We start from the raw sequence: 15,380 nt of genomic DNA, 5'->3' as shown, positions 1-15,380 counted from the left end.
TTAAAAATTCCGCTACCTGGCTTACGCCCCAGACCAATTAAACCAAAAGCTATGGGAGTGGACCTAGGGCTCAGGATTTTAGGGTGATTATGTTGTGCAGGCATAGCTGAGAACCACTGCCAACCAAAATTTGAGTATCTTAGAATTCTAGCTTCCATGTGGAAAGCATTCCTTTTGCAAATAGACAAAGCAGGTATTGGGCATTTAAGTCTAAAAAGAGTTTAAATAATAGCACTTAGCAGCTTCATGACCAGTTTGTATTCGTAGACAGTTATTCATACATGCCATGTTTTAATTTTTATTGGAAGAGATAGAAAAGGAAATTTGGCATCATATAAGTGCTTTGAATTGGTTTGTAGGGAGATTTATTTTTGGACATAATAAACAGATATGCTTAAAAGATATGCTCAAAAGTTAGATCTCAAAAGACAGTATTAGACCAAGATTCCATTTTTCTGTGATATCATGACTAGTTTTTAGGAATTATAGTAAACATTTGTGTGAATTTATTTTTAATAAGGGATGAGTTTTTTAGAAGTTATCTTTCTGTGGAAATAATAATGTTGCCTATCGTGCTCATAAGATTGTTGTGTGGATTAAATGAGATTTAGAGAGTGCTTAGAACGGTGCTGAGCACGTGATTGATGAGTAAGTGTTAACTGCAGCTTTAATGCTGTTTCACTGAGTACATTTTCTCAAGTCTTTCTGGTGTCTTGATGTCAAGAAAATAGAGTCAAATGAAATAACTTTTATTTGACTCTTTCAATACCTGTTGAACTAAGATCATACATCACTAAAGTTCAGTTTATGCAATCAAGTATATCAGGCAGATGGGAACGAAAACTGGCTCACATTGACTTGGTGAGTGTGTGTGTTCAGGTTGATTGTTTGGAATAGTAAATGATGGCGAATGGGTAAAAGTTGATTTTGCAAGAAAGACAAGATGATAATTGCTGTGAAATAAAGGTTCCAAACTGGAGCTCCATAACTCACTCATATTAAAAATGGTTAAATTAATAAGTTTGAAGTTAACTTTCTTCCCTCAAGCTGTTGATTGCTACTAAAGGACCTAGGCAGTTGATGTAAAGCAGAGGACTTCTGATGCCAGAGGATTCTGTGTTCACCATTCACCTGTGTTGTTTAGGGATTAGAAATGTTGTGGCATAGATGTATTGTGGGGGGAGGTCAGGCAGTCTGTTTTTAATAGGAACTCTAATGCAGCCTGGTTTAGGAAACTTGTTCATGAATGCCTTGAGAGCGTTTAATTCCCCACCAGTACATAGAGAGGGTTTGGTTTTCATTGAAATATGTATTTTTATAAATATTGGCCTCTTTAGTTTGCAACATTACAGCTTCAGAGTCTTGTGCTTTTAATTCTTAGTTTGAAATTTACCCAGGGGACTTGATAGTGCTCAGTGCTGGTTATATCATCCTTGGGTCTCCTTTGAACATTTATGTGGTACTCTGTAGTCTATCAGTACTTTTACGTTATTTTGCATATACTTTACAGCACTGATATGATATATATATCTACAGATGATGAAAGTGAAAATCAGAAGTTAGATGAATTGTTCAGGGCCATACAATCATTAATTATTATTATTATGCATTTGTATAGTTTTTTCCCTCATATGAACTCAAGGCACTTGAAAATCTCCTAGTGGTTTTAGATATAAAATATTAAAGACAATTAAAGCATCGCTAGCTATGCATTTGCCTCTCCCGGTAAGTTGCCCTTGAAACACCATGACTTTGCTGGAGGTTTTGACGTTAATGGCACAGGTCATGGAAGCCTCAGGTCATATTAATTCCAACACAGAAGAGAGTCTGTCATGTGTTAGTCTTTAGACGTTTGCTTGTTGAATGTCTGGATACAGCTCTCAGTTGTTCAGTGATCACAAGTTTGATCATATTTGTGGTGCTTGTGATGTGAGTGATGATAGAGTCTCAAAAAGCTATTGTTGCCAACACTGTGGAAGATGGATTTACTGTTTCCCAAAGTGCTTATATTGGGAGATCTTGCCAGGTGGTGATTGCCCTTATTACTTGATGAGAGTAAGTTCTCAGTCATGTAGTATTCCTGAAGATCACCTGCTCAGATTCAGCTTGTTTTTCAGCTCGTTATCTGCTCAGTGGCTGTATTTTTTTTTTTTAGGAGTGTGGGTGACAGTATTTGCTCCAGATAAGCAAGTGGACGTTTATGCCTACTTGTGAAAGCAGTTTTTGCTAAAAAATGTGTTGCCCATAGAGCAAGCAATCATGTGTGCTTGCCACCAAGTTGCAGTGTTTCCACTTGTTTATGTATTTTGACAGAGTTTACAGATGCAGTGGTTTTATTTGCTAACTCATGAGTTAGCAATGATCCTTGCTGCACCATTTTCATATAATTACAGGCAGTGCTTCATTCTTCATGGCATAAGAGTGTGGTAGCTTGAACTGGTGAAGGATGTAGATATTCCACATTTTGTTAGCCATCTAAGGAAAACCAGGGTTTGACCATGTTGTGTTGCCTGTGTCACTTTACAGATGAATTAATACTTCACAGAGTGAAATTCTATATATGTGTGGTTACATTGGACTCATTTATGGAACTCTGAAATGACTTCTTATCAGTGAAAGTGTTAGTTGCTTAGTTGTGTCCGACTCTTTGCGACCCCCTGAACTGTAGCCCGCAGGCTCTTCTGTCTGGAGATTCTCCAGGCAAGAATACTGGAATGGGTTTCCATGCCTTCCTCCAGGGGATCTTTCCAACCCAGAGATCAAACCCAGGTCTCCCACACTGCAAGCAGATTCTTTACCATCTGAGCCACCAGGGAAGCCCAAGAGTATTGGAATGGGTAGCCTGTCCCTTCTTCAGGGGGTCTTCCCAACCCAGGAATCAAACCTGGATCTCCTGCATTGTAGGTGGATTCTTTACCAGCTCAGCTACCAGGGAAGCCTGGTATGCAGTAGGTGCTTAGAAAATACATGATGGGGTTCCTGCCTCTTTTCCAGTAGAATCAAGGTTGCCGTGGAAGGAAATTACAGCATGTGTTATTCTTATCACAACCTTTAACACACAAACTCATTTAAAATAATAAATCACTTTGATGTATTGTAACATTTAGACCATTCTTTAAATTCATCTGCCCTTCACTTAAGTCACGGACTCATTTCCTAACCCACCTCCCATCTTTTCATCTCTTCTCTTTTCCGTTATGTCTTATCGTTTCCTACTTTTTCTCAAAACATTTCTAGAATTACTTAAGGTCCATTTACATGGTTTTTAAGGGGCTTGCATCGTCAGCTCTTTGTTTTTACTATAGTGGTGGACTACTTGCTCAACAGGTGCAGACCCCTAGATAGGGATGCATGTGTAACATGCATAATGGCAGTTCGCTCCAGGGTGGGAGAGCAGGTAACCAGGGCGTGGGCCTCGTTCATATGTAAGTGCTCACTGGCTCTCCAGGAAGGGGTCTGTTACAGTGAAAGTACCGCAATTGGTGACCACCACGTCACTCTGAAAAGTCTTGTGGGAGGAAGTATGGTCCTGTGGAAGGAAGTTCTGATAAGAACCATGAGCTCTGAGTCCTCATGGTCTTACCCTCACCAGATTGAAATACTGAACAAGTTCTCCCAGCTTTTCTTCTGTCCCAGCCTCAGTTTTTTCTGCCTAGATAGTGAAATTTAACTAAGATCCACTGGTTTTATAAATATTGTGGTGTAGCGCGAAGAGTCGGACACGACTGAGCGACTTCCCTTTCACTTTTCACTTTCCTGCATTGGAGGAGGAAATGGCAATCCCCTCCAGTGTTCTTGCCTGGAGAATCCCAGGGACGGGGGAGCCTGGTGGGCTGCCGTCTATGGGGTCACACAGAGTCGGACACGACTGAAGTGACTTAGCAGCAGCAGCACATAGGTTTCTTTACTGTCATAGAAGATACATTCTGTCTTTTTCCTTTTAGTTACCACTAGTAACAAATATTCTATTTCTGGCTACTGTTAAGGAGTATAATAGTAATTTGTAAAGTGTCTACATTTGCCCGATGATTTCAGTAGCCTTAATCAAAGAAGTCCAGTAAGATTAACTGTCTGTTGCAATCTCATGTTTGTGTGTAGAGTTCTTTGTTTGACACATGTGCAATACCAAACATTTAAACTTTTTAAGCTGTGCATTCTAAGTTTCTATAAGAAACACTTTTTAAAAATGTGGTTTCCTATGAAGGGAGGGAACAGAATAGAGGGAACAGTAATTTTTTAAAAACTGTGTAAATTTGTTTGCACTGTGTCTTCATTGCGGTACATGGACTTTCTCTAGTTGCAGCGAGCAGGGGCTACGCTATAGTTGTGATGCACTGGCTTCTCATTGTCATGGCTTCTCTTGTCGCGGAGCACAGGCTGTAGGCACGCGGGCTTTAGTAGCTACAGCAGATGGACTCGGTGGTTGTGGCCTCCGTGCCCTCGAGCACGGACTCAGTGGTTGTGGCACGGGCTTAGTTGCTCTGCAGCATGTGGGGTCTTCCCCAACCAGGGATCGAACCTGTGTCCCCTGCATTGGCAGGTGGATTCTTATCCACTGTACCACCAGGGAAGTCCCATGTAATAAACATTTATGACTTTTGTAATAAGCAGGGAAAAAACCCAACAACAGTCCTTGAGCACACATCTCCTTTGCTGTAACCATGAATTTGATTGGCTTCTCTTAGATGCTGCTGAAAGCATTTAGAAGTTATCTTTGGAGAAGGAAATGGCACCCCACTCCAGTACTCTTGCCTGGAGAATCCCATGGACGCAGGAGCTTGGTGGGCTACAGTCCACGGGTCGCAAAGAGTCGGATATGACTGAGCGACTTCACTTTCACTTTGGATGTTTGAGTTGGGGTGCAAAGAATTGGTCCTTGGTTTTTGTCTCTGAAGACTTTTCTTCTCTTTTCCCTTAAAACAGCTTACTGGCCTCCATTCAGTTAGACTGTTAGTAAGTTATCAGTTCAATGCATCTAGCTGATTTGTCTTCCTGTTTTTAAATTAGAGGCGAGAAGCTGCTAATTAAGTTGTAGCCTAGCATATCTAGGCACTTCAGAAATACAATGTGTAATGTATGCACTCATGCCCTTTGAAATAAACCTGATTTTTAAAAGATATTCTAGCCATGCTGAATTAAAAGAAAGCCTTATCCTAAGCTTATGAATTACTCTTGTATGTCCTGTAATATTTTGGTTTTGTTTATAAATGTAAGAAAGCGACTTGTGAGACCTGATATGGAAAATGTCAAAGTCAGAGCTCAGCACACTTTGTGAAGTTGTTTTCTGTTCACAGAGAACCAAAATAATGCACTGTCTGAAGCCCAGGATGCTGTCAGGTAACAAAGTGAAGCATTTGGTGATATCGGGAGAAAGAAGCTGGCAGCACGTTATTAGGAAGTTTACTCATTGCCTTGTAAAATGAGTAACATACTTAGATATTCCTTTTGTTGTTAATTGGTCTTAGTCTGTAGACCGTTGGTCCTTTCCATCTTTACTGTATGCATTGTCAGAAGAGTTGGGCAAGAGACACCCAACTGGAGCGTGGATTCATGAAATTCAGTGCTTTCACCAGTGCATCTTGCTCAAACACAGGTGTTTCTTTTGTTGGTTGAATACTGTCTGATTTTCATTCCTCTGTAATTTACCTGCATGGGGATAAAGAAAGCTCCTCCTTATTAAATAAGCTTGAAAACAAGATGAATGCATTGGTTTCTTGGGTAGAACGTATTGGATAGCTCCCTTTATAATGAGCAAAATCTGCCCTCCTAAAACTGGAAAATGCATTCTCTCCCGTATGGAAAGCAACATAGTACTGAAATATCCCTCCTTAATTTTGGTCCGAACGAACAAAAGTGTCTGTGTTTATTCCTGCCTAATGCATCACAAATCTGCTGACATGCTAACCTTGGAGTCTTGGCTGGCGTTAATCAGGCCTGTGCACCGGCAGGAGAGAGGCACCTAATGCGCTCCATCAGTGCAGTTTGCATATGGAAGTTCTCACAGGGGAGCTGCCCCGTGCCAGCTGAGGGTTACCTGCCCACTGCAGTTATTGTATGTAATTATCGAACCAATCTGTTCAGCCCAGCAGGGTTTAGATGGTAATCATGAAGCAACACTTTGGAAAAAAAAGATGTAAGGCACTCTCCCCTTCTCTCATCACTTATGTGAAGTTACAGCCACTCTTCAGCTATTTTTGAGAAGCAATACCTCCCTATACAAATCTGCTAAATGAATGCCTTTGAAAGTTTCCTAAGGTTTAGTCAGGATATTATTTTTATATTTGCAACACATTTTCTTCAGGACTGTGGTGGGTATGTCTGAGTTCTCATCTTTCCACAGCCACCCTCAGCATGTTTTGAAACAGTGGGATTAATTGTGGTACATAGATAACAACAGTTCTGACCATTTGGCGGTTTTAAGATGATGTCATTTGGATAGAGTTGTGGTTTCCCCGTAGTTGTCTGTGGAACGGAACCCATGCTTGCCATTAGGAAAAAGAACCATGTCCTGTCAGCAGGCATTATATATACTCTTCCATAGCTGTACACAGTACAGCCTGAAGCTGGGAAAATTACTTTTTCAACAAAGTTTAACTTAAAACGAATTGTTAGGAAAATATAAGGGAAGACCTTCTGATGTGCTGTGATCTCTGAGATTTGGGAGGTATCAGATGATTTCCTAAATACTACAAACTTACTTTAGGAAGCCAAGAGAAGCTCTGAGTTCTCATGTGGATTTCAACGCATTTAAATTTGAGACTACATGGGATAATAGCTGTATGAAAAATACAAAGTTTTCGGTTCATTACTAATGTCCTTCTATAGGTATACCCACATAGAGAGATATAAGGAATTTTAGGGAGGATATACACACACACACACACACACACACACACACATACATACATACATACATACATACATACATACATACATACATACATACATACATACATACATATACATATGATTGGAGAAGGAAATGACAACCCACTCCAGTATTCTTGCCTGGAAAATCCCATGGGCAAAGGAGCCTGTGGGCTACAGTTCCTGAGGTCACAAAAGAGTCAGACACAACTTAGCGACTAAATAATAACAAATGTATATAATTATGACTGATTCGTGTTGATGCACAACAGAGACCACCACAACATTGTAATTTTCCTCCATTAAAAAAAAATAACCGGATCACTTTCTGTATACTTGAAACTAACACAATATTGTAACTTAACTGTATTTCAATAAAAAATAAAATTAAGAAAGTAAAGAATTTTAAAATGGTTTACACAGTATTGAAGTAGTTAGAAACTATAGTTGTGATAGAAAGTAAGAAGAATAAGTTATATGAACATTTGGAAAGAATTGGGTGTGATAGAATGTAGGCTTTAGCTCCTAAGTATTAATAACACTTGCCTAGAAAAGTACATAGAAAACAGCAAAGGCCTGAGAGGGTATTAGAAAATCCATTCTGTTTCTGAGATTTTAGGAGCACTGTATACTTTTAAGACTCTTCCTTTACAGTAAGGTTTATGGCCTTCTTAAACTTAAAAAAAAATTTATTGAAAGTTTGCTGTGGTTGATTAATGAATGCAATTTTCCAACCAACTTACAGGGTATAACCACTGATGCAATACATGGGCCAGGTATATATTTTCCTATTAAATGAATTTACTCCCCCCCCAATACCCCCCTCCACAATGTAAAATGGCAAAAGTAAGTATTATTGGCTTGAGCAAGTCATGGTATCAAATTTGTAAAACACCTTGCTTTCTAAAAGGGTTTCTGTATAGTCAGTCCAGGTGGCTAAAACATGACTTTCAGTGATAAATTATAAGAAGCATAAAAAGGTGAATATAGCAAACGTACCCATTCCTGTGCTAACTGTATAGGTAAAGTTTCTCTTAACCGCATTTTCTCTCATCCCTTACCCCTTCCTTAGGTGACTCCGACCCATGAAGCTGTGTATATTCTCCTGTGTGTTCTGGTGCACTCAGTCCTGTATAGATACATTCATGCTAATATCTGGTAAGCTTGTATGTTTACTTAAGCATCATGCGACATTTCTTTTTCTTTCTTTTAATTTTTATATGTAAGAAGAGAAAGAAAGAAGCTGAGGAAAGCGTAGAATGTAGTGTTGAAGACATGGAATGCTTGGATAAACAAACAGAAGAGGCCACGCAAACCCGTAAGTTGAACGATCTATTAGTTCTTATATAATAAACGCAAATTTCATTTCTTCCCACTGAATAAAGGGTTAACTGTTTGGGTCATAACATTCTCATTGTATAATTTTAAAAAGTAAGAGAAGGTCTTAGACACCATCCATCACATTGTCCCTTGTTCATGCTTTGTGTTATATAACTCTCATCATGTTTCCAGTAATCCTGAAGTTGGGACCAGAAGTTGGTCTCGTTTTGCAGATACGGAGCCCAATACACAGAGCATTCACATGACAGAATGTTGTGGAAGGGTTAGACGGGGAGACCAGAACACTTAGTTCTCTGGCTGCTCTCTGTCCGGCTCCCCACTCTTAACCACAGAACTCTGGCCTTGAAGGGCCATGCCAGGTCAGGTGGTTAGTACATGGCTTACTGCAGGGTCTGCCAACTCTTCTGTCAACAGCTTGGGCTGCAAGGAATTTAAGCCTTGAATCATCGCTTTTCCAAGCTCTTGAAGCAGGAAGCGAAGTGTGAAGTCATTTCTTCAGTGACTCCTACACTGGTTCTGAGAGCGTGGCTTCCAGAAGTGACCTTAGCAAGGCAGCATCTGCAAAGGGCAAGACGAGGTGGGACTTCGGTCTGGTTAGTGACTGGCCAGCTTGTGGTGTATAGGCACACCTGTGGGGCTCAGAAAACGGGGGGAATGTTCCAGGGTTCATGAGAGATGGTTTGCTTGCCTCGGTGAGGAGAGATTCAGAGCTGGCTACAGTACCATTCTTCACCGCCCCCAGGCCCCCCCTCCACCAAATCTCTCTCCTCTTTGTCTGCCTTTTATTAGTTTGTTGGCCCTGAAATATCTCTGATTTCTGAAAGAAAAGGCTTATCTTTGGAAAAATTTCATCAAAGTGTCGGTGCCCTGTAGAGCCAGGCCAGTGCTGTGCTTTTCCTTCCCTTTGACGAGCTGCACTGGTGCATGTTTGTGGAAGGCAGAAATTGACTTTTGAGAGAGAATCACCTTCACCCTGATTTTACGATCATTTTCTTCATTGTATATTATGGATAGTTCGTCCTTAGGTTTATCTGAATTTACCCAAGAGAATCCTTGGGGCATCTGAAGAGGGAGTGTATAGCATCACTCTGGAAGCTAAAGGCTTTGAAACAGTGCCTCTCACTTTTCTGCGGCCGGCTTCCCATTCCCTCCTGTTTTTGTTTCCCTCCCCATCCCCTGTCTTGTTCATTTTGTTATTAAAAAGTGAGGATTCCCCGGGGAGCAATACATGGAAGTATGTCTCAGCCAGAGGCTAGTGGCAACAGCTATGATGGAGACTGGGAGCCAAATTAAGGAGCATTTATAACAATCAAGCAATGTTTTTACCTAAAGAAACCCCTTACATTTAAAACAGGCAATTTTAGTTTAGGAGAGGGCCTGAGTTGTTACAGTAAGGTTGATACCCATGTAGACCGAAGCCATTTCCCAGCTGTGCCTGGGGAGGCCTCCTGCCTCCTCCCTTCATGCCTGAGAGTCGTTTGTTCCCTGAACTTTGCTTAATGAGCATCTGAGATATTTGTTTTGGTGCTGATTTTCAGTTTGACTGTAATTATGAAAAGTGTTTTTTATACCTAAAATTTTAATTTAAGATCCTTATACCGATGGTTTTTTCTGTAAGAAAATATATTAGTATCTTTGTTTTACTTATTAATGACAAAAGAAGAGAAATAGACTCCATCACTAAGAACAATCCAGATTTTTTTGATGTTAAAAAAATGAAGATAATAGATTCTCTTTTACTCACATAAACTCTGAATTGCTTTAATTAAATGCTGTTATTTTCCTATTGTAATTCTTTTTCTCCATTAAAATATAAGGCTAGTTAAGGTATTTTGCTATCTGAATATTCATAAATGAGAGAAATTTTACCTGAGATAGTAAAATATTATTGCTTCTTGCAAAGAAAAAAATCCATCCAGGGGTTCATGAAAATGTATGTATTTGTATTCATCAATTTAAAGTAACTTGAAGGAGAAGGCACATTATTACATTTGAATTTTTTAAAGAAATACATAATACGATTCAGTGAATTCTGTGTTTCTAGAGCTTTAAGATTTTGTGTCAGAAACATGTTTCAAGAATGGTTACCTCTAACAGCTGCTTTAGAAATGTCAGTTTCTTCATTAACAATTTTATTTTCAAACACAATTTATGGTTTACAATATGGTAAGAGATTTTTCTCACTGTGTGATCTTTCAGAATGCTGTGCCTAGCAAAATGGGAGCAACTTTCCTTTAATATCTATTTAGACCATTTTAAAAATGTGTATAATTTTCTTGATACACCTAAACTCATTTTGACTAGCTGGAGGTCTATTGTGTAAGAACACTTTCTGAAAGCTTTCAAAATGTGTATTGTGTAGGTTTTCTTGAAGAAAAAGAGGGGTGACAGGGTGGTTTTCAGGAAGAACAGAGGCCTCTAATCCTTTTATTTTTATGCAAGGCATAATTTTTACCAATTGAGGAAATTTGGTAATTTGCTGCAAGTAATTTTTTTCCCCCACAAAATGATAAACCTTTAAAAAAACCACATGTATTCTGGCATTTCAAAACCATGCCAATATTTTAGAATTGCACTAAAAATTAGTTAATATAGCCATGATATTTATGGCTAGTATACTTTGTCCCTACTGTTCATACAATAGACAGTACTCAACAGCCTACTCTTGGTGATGGTATTTTTGAAGTACCCTGGACTTTGGACTATTCCTGAGGGTTCTTTGAGGAAAGCATGACATGTTTACCCCTTGAAGAGCTATGGTCTAGTAAAGGAAGAGATATTTCTAAGGCACCCTGCAAAGAAATTTCCCATTTTTTTCTCTTCTGCATCATAGAAGAGTATCCAAATCTTGTATATTTTAGTTTTCAAATACTAAATTTTACACATTAGTCTTATGATTGGGCCTTTTACCCATAGTAAAATATTAAGAAAATGAATATATATTTTAAAGGGATTGGAGGAGAAATAGGTTTTTTCTTGAAACAGTCAGAATTTGTTATTAGGAGCCATTTTCAGTTGATACCTGTAGCAAGGTGTCTAAGTTGCATAATACTTATTATATAATAAATACCAGGTGGTGATGGCATTTTTAGTTGCAGTGGAGAATTTGAAATCTAGATTGAATGGGGATAAGTAGCAGTGGTATTTAAGAGTAGAATGTCAAATTAGGACATTAATGAGAAAGTAGTTATAACTGTTAACTTTAGTGTCCTTTGTAATGTGGCAGTAGATTCAGATTTTATTGAAAGGGAGATGTATTCCCTTTGACCTTGATTTTGTGGTATTCTATTATGCCAGTTTCAGACAATCACAGCGGTCTCAGTTTTCTTTGCAAAATTAATTTCAAAGTTATTATAGTAAAAACCTAAAAATCTTCCCTGGCATATTTTTAAAAGGAGGCCATATCACAAAAATTGAAGAAAAACTCTTAAGCCCACCATAGTATATAGGCTGAGCACTATGAGTGGTGGTGAAAAAAAGGGCATTTATATAAGATTAAAGTTTGCATGAATTGAAATGTATGGCCACTGAATAGAAACTAGAACCTGGAAAATTAAAAAAAAAAAAAGAAAAACTGATCTTCCAATTAAGTATCTAAATAAACCTATAATCAGAAAGCCGTTAGAAACTGTGATTAGACATGTGTGGTAGATATTTTGTCCTAGATTCAAAGGATGTTTTGTTCACTTCAGAAGAGAAATATTGATCTCTTCGTTGTTCAGTGCGCTCATTGATCACTTGCAGGCTCCTCGCTGCCCTCACCCTGGTTCCGCTGCTCTTTACTGGCGAAAGGAAGCCCGAGGCCTGGAAGGCACACTCTGCTTGCCAGCACAGGCGGCTGTGATTGGGCCGGGCTTGTCCTTCTGCCTCTGCTGTGCTCGAGGTGGAGGTGGCCTGGGGTGTGGGGGGACAGCGTCTCCTTGGGGAGGCGGATCTGCGTGCCCCAGATAAAGAAGCGCTGGCTCCTCCCAGCGCAGGAGCTGTCCGAAGGCACGATAGGCAAATGTCAGATGTGCGGCTTTTCTAGAAGGCGACTTGATTGGAATCTGCTTAATTCCTAGTGGACAAGACTTTGTATTTCGGAATAGCCCACTGCTCTCCTGCCTGAAGAGTAGAGGGAGCAGGCTTTAAAAAGCAACACATCTAGGCAGAATTCCTGGCTTTTCATAATAGCATAACTCAGTGCTTTCCCCCAAGGAACACCTACCTCGTTGCTATGATTTATATTAGGAGTTAATGTTTTAAATTGCACAATAAAAATTTGGGGGAGAAATAGTTCATGACCAGTGTAAATGGAGTATATTTTACCAGTGGATGCATTCTCATATAACCTCAAAATAGAAGGTAGACTGTTAGCATGTCTTTTGACACACTAAAAAAAATGACACAATTTTCTAAGATTTTCAGGGTGTTAACAGTTATAAATTGGTGTCTGAATTTCATCTCTACTGACTACTCCACAAAATCGTAGTCAGTTAGATTTTGAATATTAGTAACTATATATGGAAATGCTTATATATTTGTTATTTTGCTTTTGTAAATTAATGATTAATGATTTAAATCTCTTTGTTTTCTCTTCAAGGTTCAAAAACCAGAAAGAGAGTGCAGAAGTAAATATTGTGAACTGGTTTTTCTTTTCTTCCTTTCATTTGGCTTTCCTCCTTTCAATTCGACCTTTTCCTCTTTTTCTGTATTAAGTGTTTTATTTTCACGTGTGTCTTGTGGAAGTGCGGGTAACAATGAAGTACCTATGTGTTTGAAAAGCAGACTTTTTTTAATTAAAGAAATACTTTATACAGTTTATTAAAGCCTAATTTATAAAATGTAGCAGTTTTAAGGTTATACCCTTTAAGATGTCCCATGCAGTTTGTTTGCACTTTTTAATTGTTGTATGTTTTCCAAAGTATAAATGTCCGACAAAAGCCTTACTTTTAAGGAAATACACAACTTAAAATAAAGGTCCGTTTTTGCTTGATACAAATACACAATTTGTTGTGACCATAAGATTTTAGTTTGTATTGATCTTGTTCAGTTTCATAAGCATTTATTAATCACCTGCTGTATGAAATGAGAGGTACAAAAAGGAGGGAAAGGATTATGGAAGAAAACATAGAATAGTAAGTATATCAGTGAGAAATGAAATATGTATTTGAAAGATTACATGAGAATTAGTTAAGTGTGCAAGCTGTATGATAAGAAAACAGTTATCACATGGTAGCATGATCAAAGATGTTATAGACTGGCTTCCTTTAAGGAAATACTGTCAAATATATACATGTGACTTATTGTTCATGTACAGGAGATTATTTTTCTTATAAGTTTTTTATTTTTTGTAGTGTATATTTGTACAGAAAACCAAATACTTTAGAGTTTAAGTGATTAGAAATTTTAAAATGTGGACTTTTTATAGTTGCATTAGGAATAAAACTTGGAATTTAAACATAAACAATTTTAAGATTTGCTTCATTAGAGAAATTGGAATCGGATTGGATTTTCTAAGGGTGGAATGCCTTATGACTTGTAACCTATACAGTGTTTTTAGATGGCCTTTTATTTAAATATTTAAGCGTTTATTTAATATGTATTCAGAATATAAATAGCACATTAAACTGGCAATTTCTCTTGCTTAGGACAAGGCTAAAGTAGGTATTAGAGTTTTTTCAAAAAGCAAGTTGATTTGAAGAAAATATTAACTGAATAATAGTACAGGTGGATGTAGACAAACCAGAAATTGTCAGGGTTGTACCAGGTTTGAGCCACTCGGAACCAACACAGAGACTTTTCCCTTTGCTCTCTGGTGTGGGTGTTCAGTTGTCACATGAAGCGTTTGTCACTTTGGTGGTTGGATATTGAAGTGTGCAAAGCAGATCTGCAACTTTCCTTTGAAGGTTAATCTTAAATGCCTCCTGAAGTTCTTGGGCTCTGTGTCTTTACAGAATAGAGAACTAGATTTTGGACAGAACCTCCTCCAGTTTTCTGTAGATTGCTGGATTTTAGTAATCATCAGTGCTATGGACTCAAGTTTATTTGCAACACCTAAAATCAACTCTTGAGTTCTGTTTCAAACACATTGACGCTTAAAATAGGATAAAATGTGTGTGGCGTGTTTTTGTGTATATGCCTTAGCCTTTTTATTTTTCAAAACACAAAAACATAGCAAAAACCTGTTGGTTAAATATTAAGAAAACAAATATTTCCTCACATATTGTTTTTAACAAGTGCTGGCATTTTCTTGAATGTTACTCTGTTGGCAGGGCTGCAGAAATGGAGACCCAGTAGCCACAGTAGCCAGTTTGATTTCTCAGCTGCATCCCTCGTTCTGCTGTTCTTCTCCCTCTGTCTGGTTTTTCTTACCCCATATATTTCTCTAAGAAGTGGTTAAATAACCGCCTCATCATTCGGAGTTAGGCTTTTGATCCTTGACTTTTTCAGTTCCATTCTGGTTGTTTTCAGTCTTGTGTTGTCTTTCCGGTCCCTGCATCCAGGGCGTTTGCCTTTCTTCCTTCTCTCTTTACCATGCAGCATCCACGTGGAATGTGTTCCTGTCCCCACCGTGGCCTGCCTTCCCCTGTATTTTCTTAGGCTCTTAGTGATGAGCGAGGGTTTCAGCTCTGTTGAGGACCCACACCTGTACCAGGCACTTGCCTTTAGACAATGGGAGCTAGAGGTGCTCTGTATTTTCTAGAAAACAACTGATAAATCTTAAGATAACCATCGAAGCCCTGGTGTAAGGTAGCTCCTAGGTGTTCTTCAGTAATGATCTTTAAGACAAATCAAACGCTAATAGGCCAGGGCAGCAACCCCCCCACCCCCGCCCTCACCAGTTACTTCTTTAGTTTCTAACTTAAATGTGCATATCAAGAGCTTAAGTTGCATAGCGGTAAATAATTGGTGGAGATATAAACACCTCATTGTATTTGTGTGTTATGCTGTTTATCCTTTAAAATTCTATTTTTAGTGCTCTGTGTTCTTCTGTCATCATAGAGTGTTAGTAATACATGATCCCTGTAGAAAATTTAGAATATACAGAGAAATGTCTAGCTATATTCTACCACACACAGGCAACCTGCGGTTAATATTTTGACACATCTTTTCTATGCATTTTTGTCTTTAAACATCATACTTTACATATCTTTATATTCTGCTTTGTAAAGTGAACGTTAAATACTTAC

The 15,380-nt window shown here is 38.5% G+C and overlaps 1 protein-coding gene across 7 annotated transcripts in view; it reads left to right on the top strand.

Annotated features, from left to right (window-relative positions):
• VRK1 (VRK serine/threonine kinase 1) overlaps nt 1–13,032 on the top strand; it is a 79,801-nt gene extending 66,769 nt beyond the window's left edge. For 4 of the 7 annotated variants that reach the window (XM_040257073.1, XM_040257068.1, XM_040257066.1 and 1 more), the window contains 2 exons: nt 8,095–8,185; nt 12,791–13,032. In XM_040257073.1, coding sequence (XP_040113007.1) covers nt 8,095–8,185; nt 12,791–12,822 — 123 coding nt within the window. In that variant the 3' untranslated portion in view covers nt 12,823–13,032. The remainder of the gene's footprint in view (nt 1–8,094; nt 8,186–12,790) is intronic. The other 3 variants (XM_040257072.1, XM_040257071.1, XM_040257067.1) reach the window with 1 other exon arrangement.
• The last annotated feature ends 2,348 nt before the right edge of the window (nt 13,033–15,380 follow it).

This window comes from Oryx dammah, unplaced genomic scaffold (genome assembly GCF_014754425.2).
Source record: "Oryx dammah isolate SB20612 unplaced genomic scaffold, SCBI_Odam_1.1 HiC_scaffold_16, whole genome shotgun sequence".
Classification (NCBI taxonomy): Eukaryota; Metazoa; Chordata; class Mammalia; order Artiodactyla; family Bovidae; genus Oryx; species Oryx dammah.
This window is presented reverse-complemented; position numbering and strand designations above follow the sequence as displayed.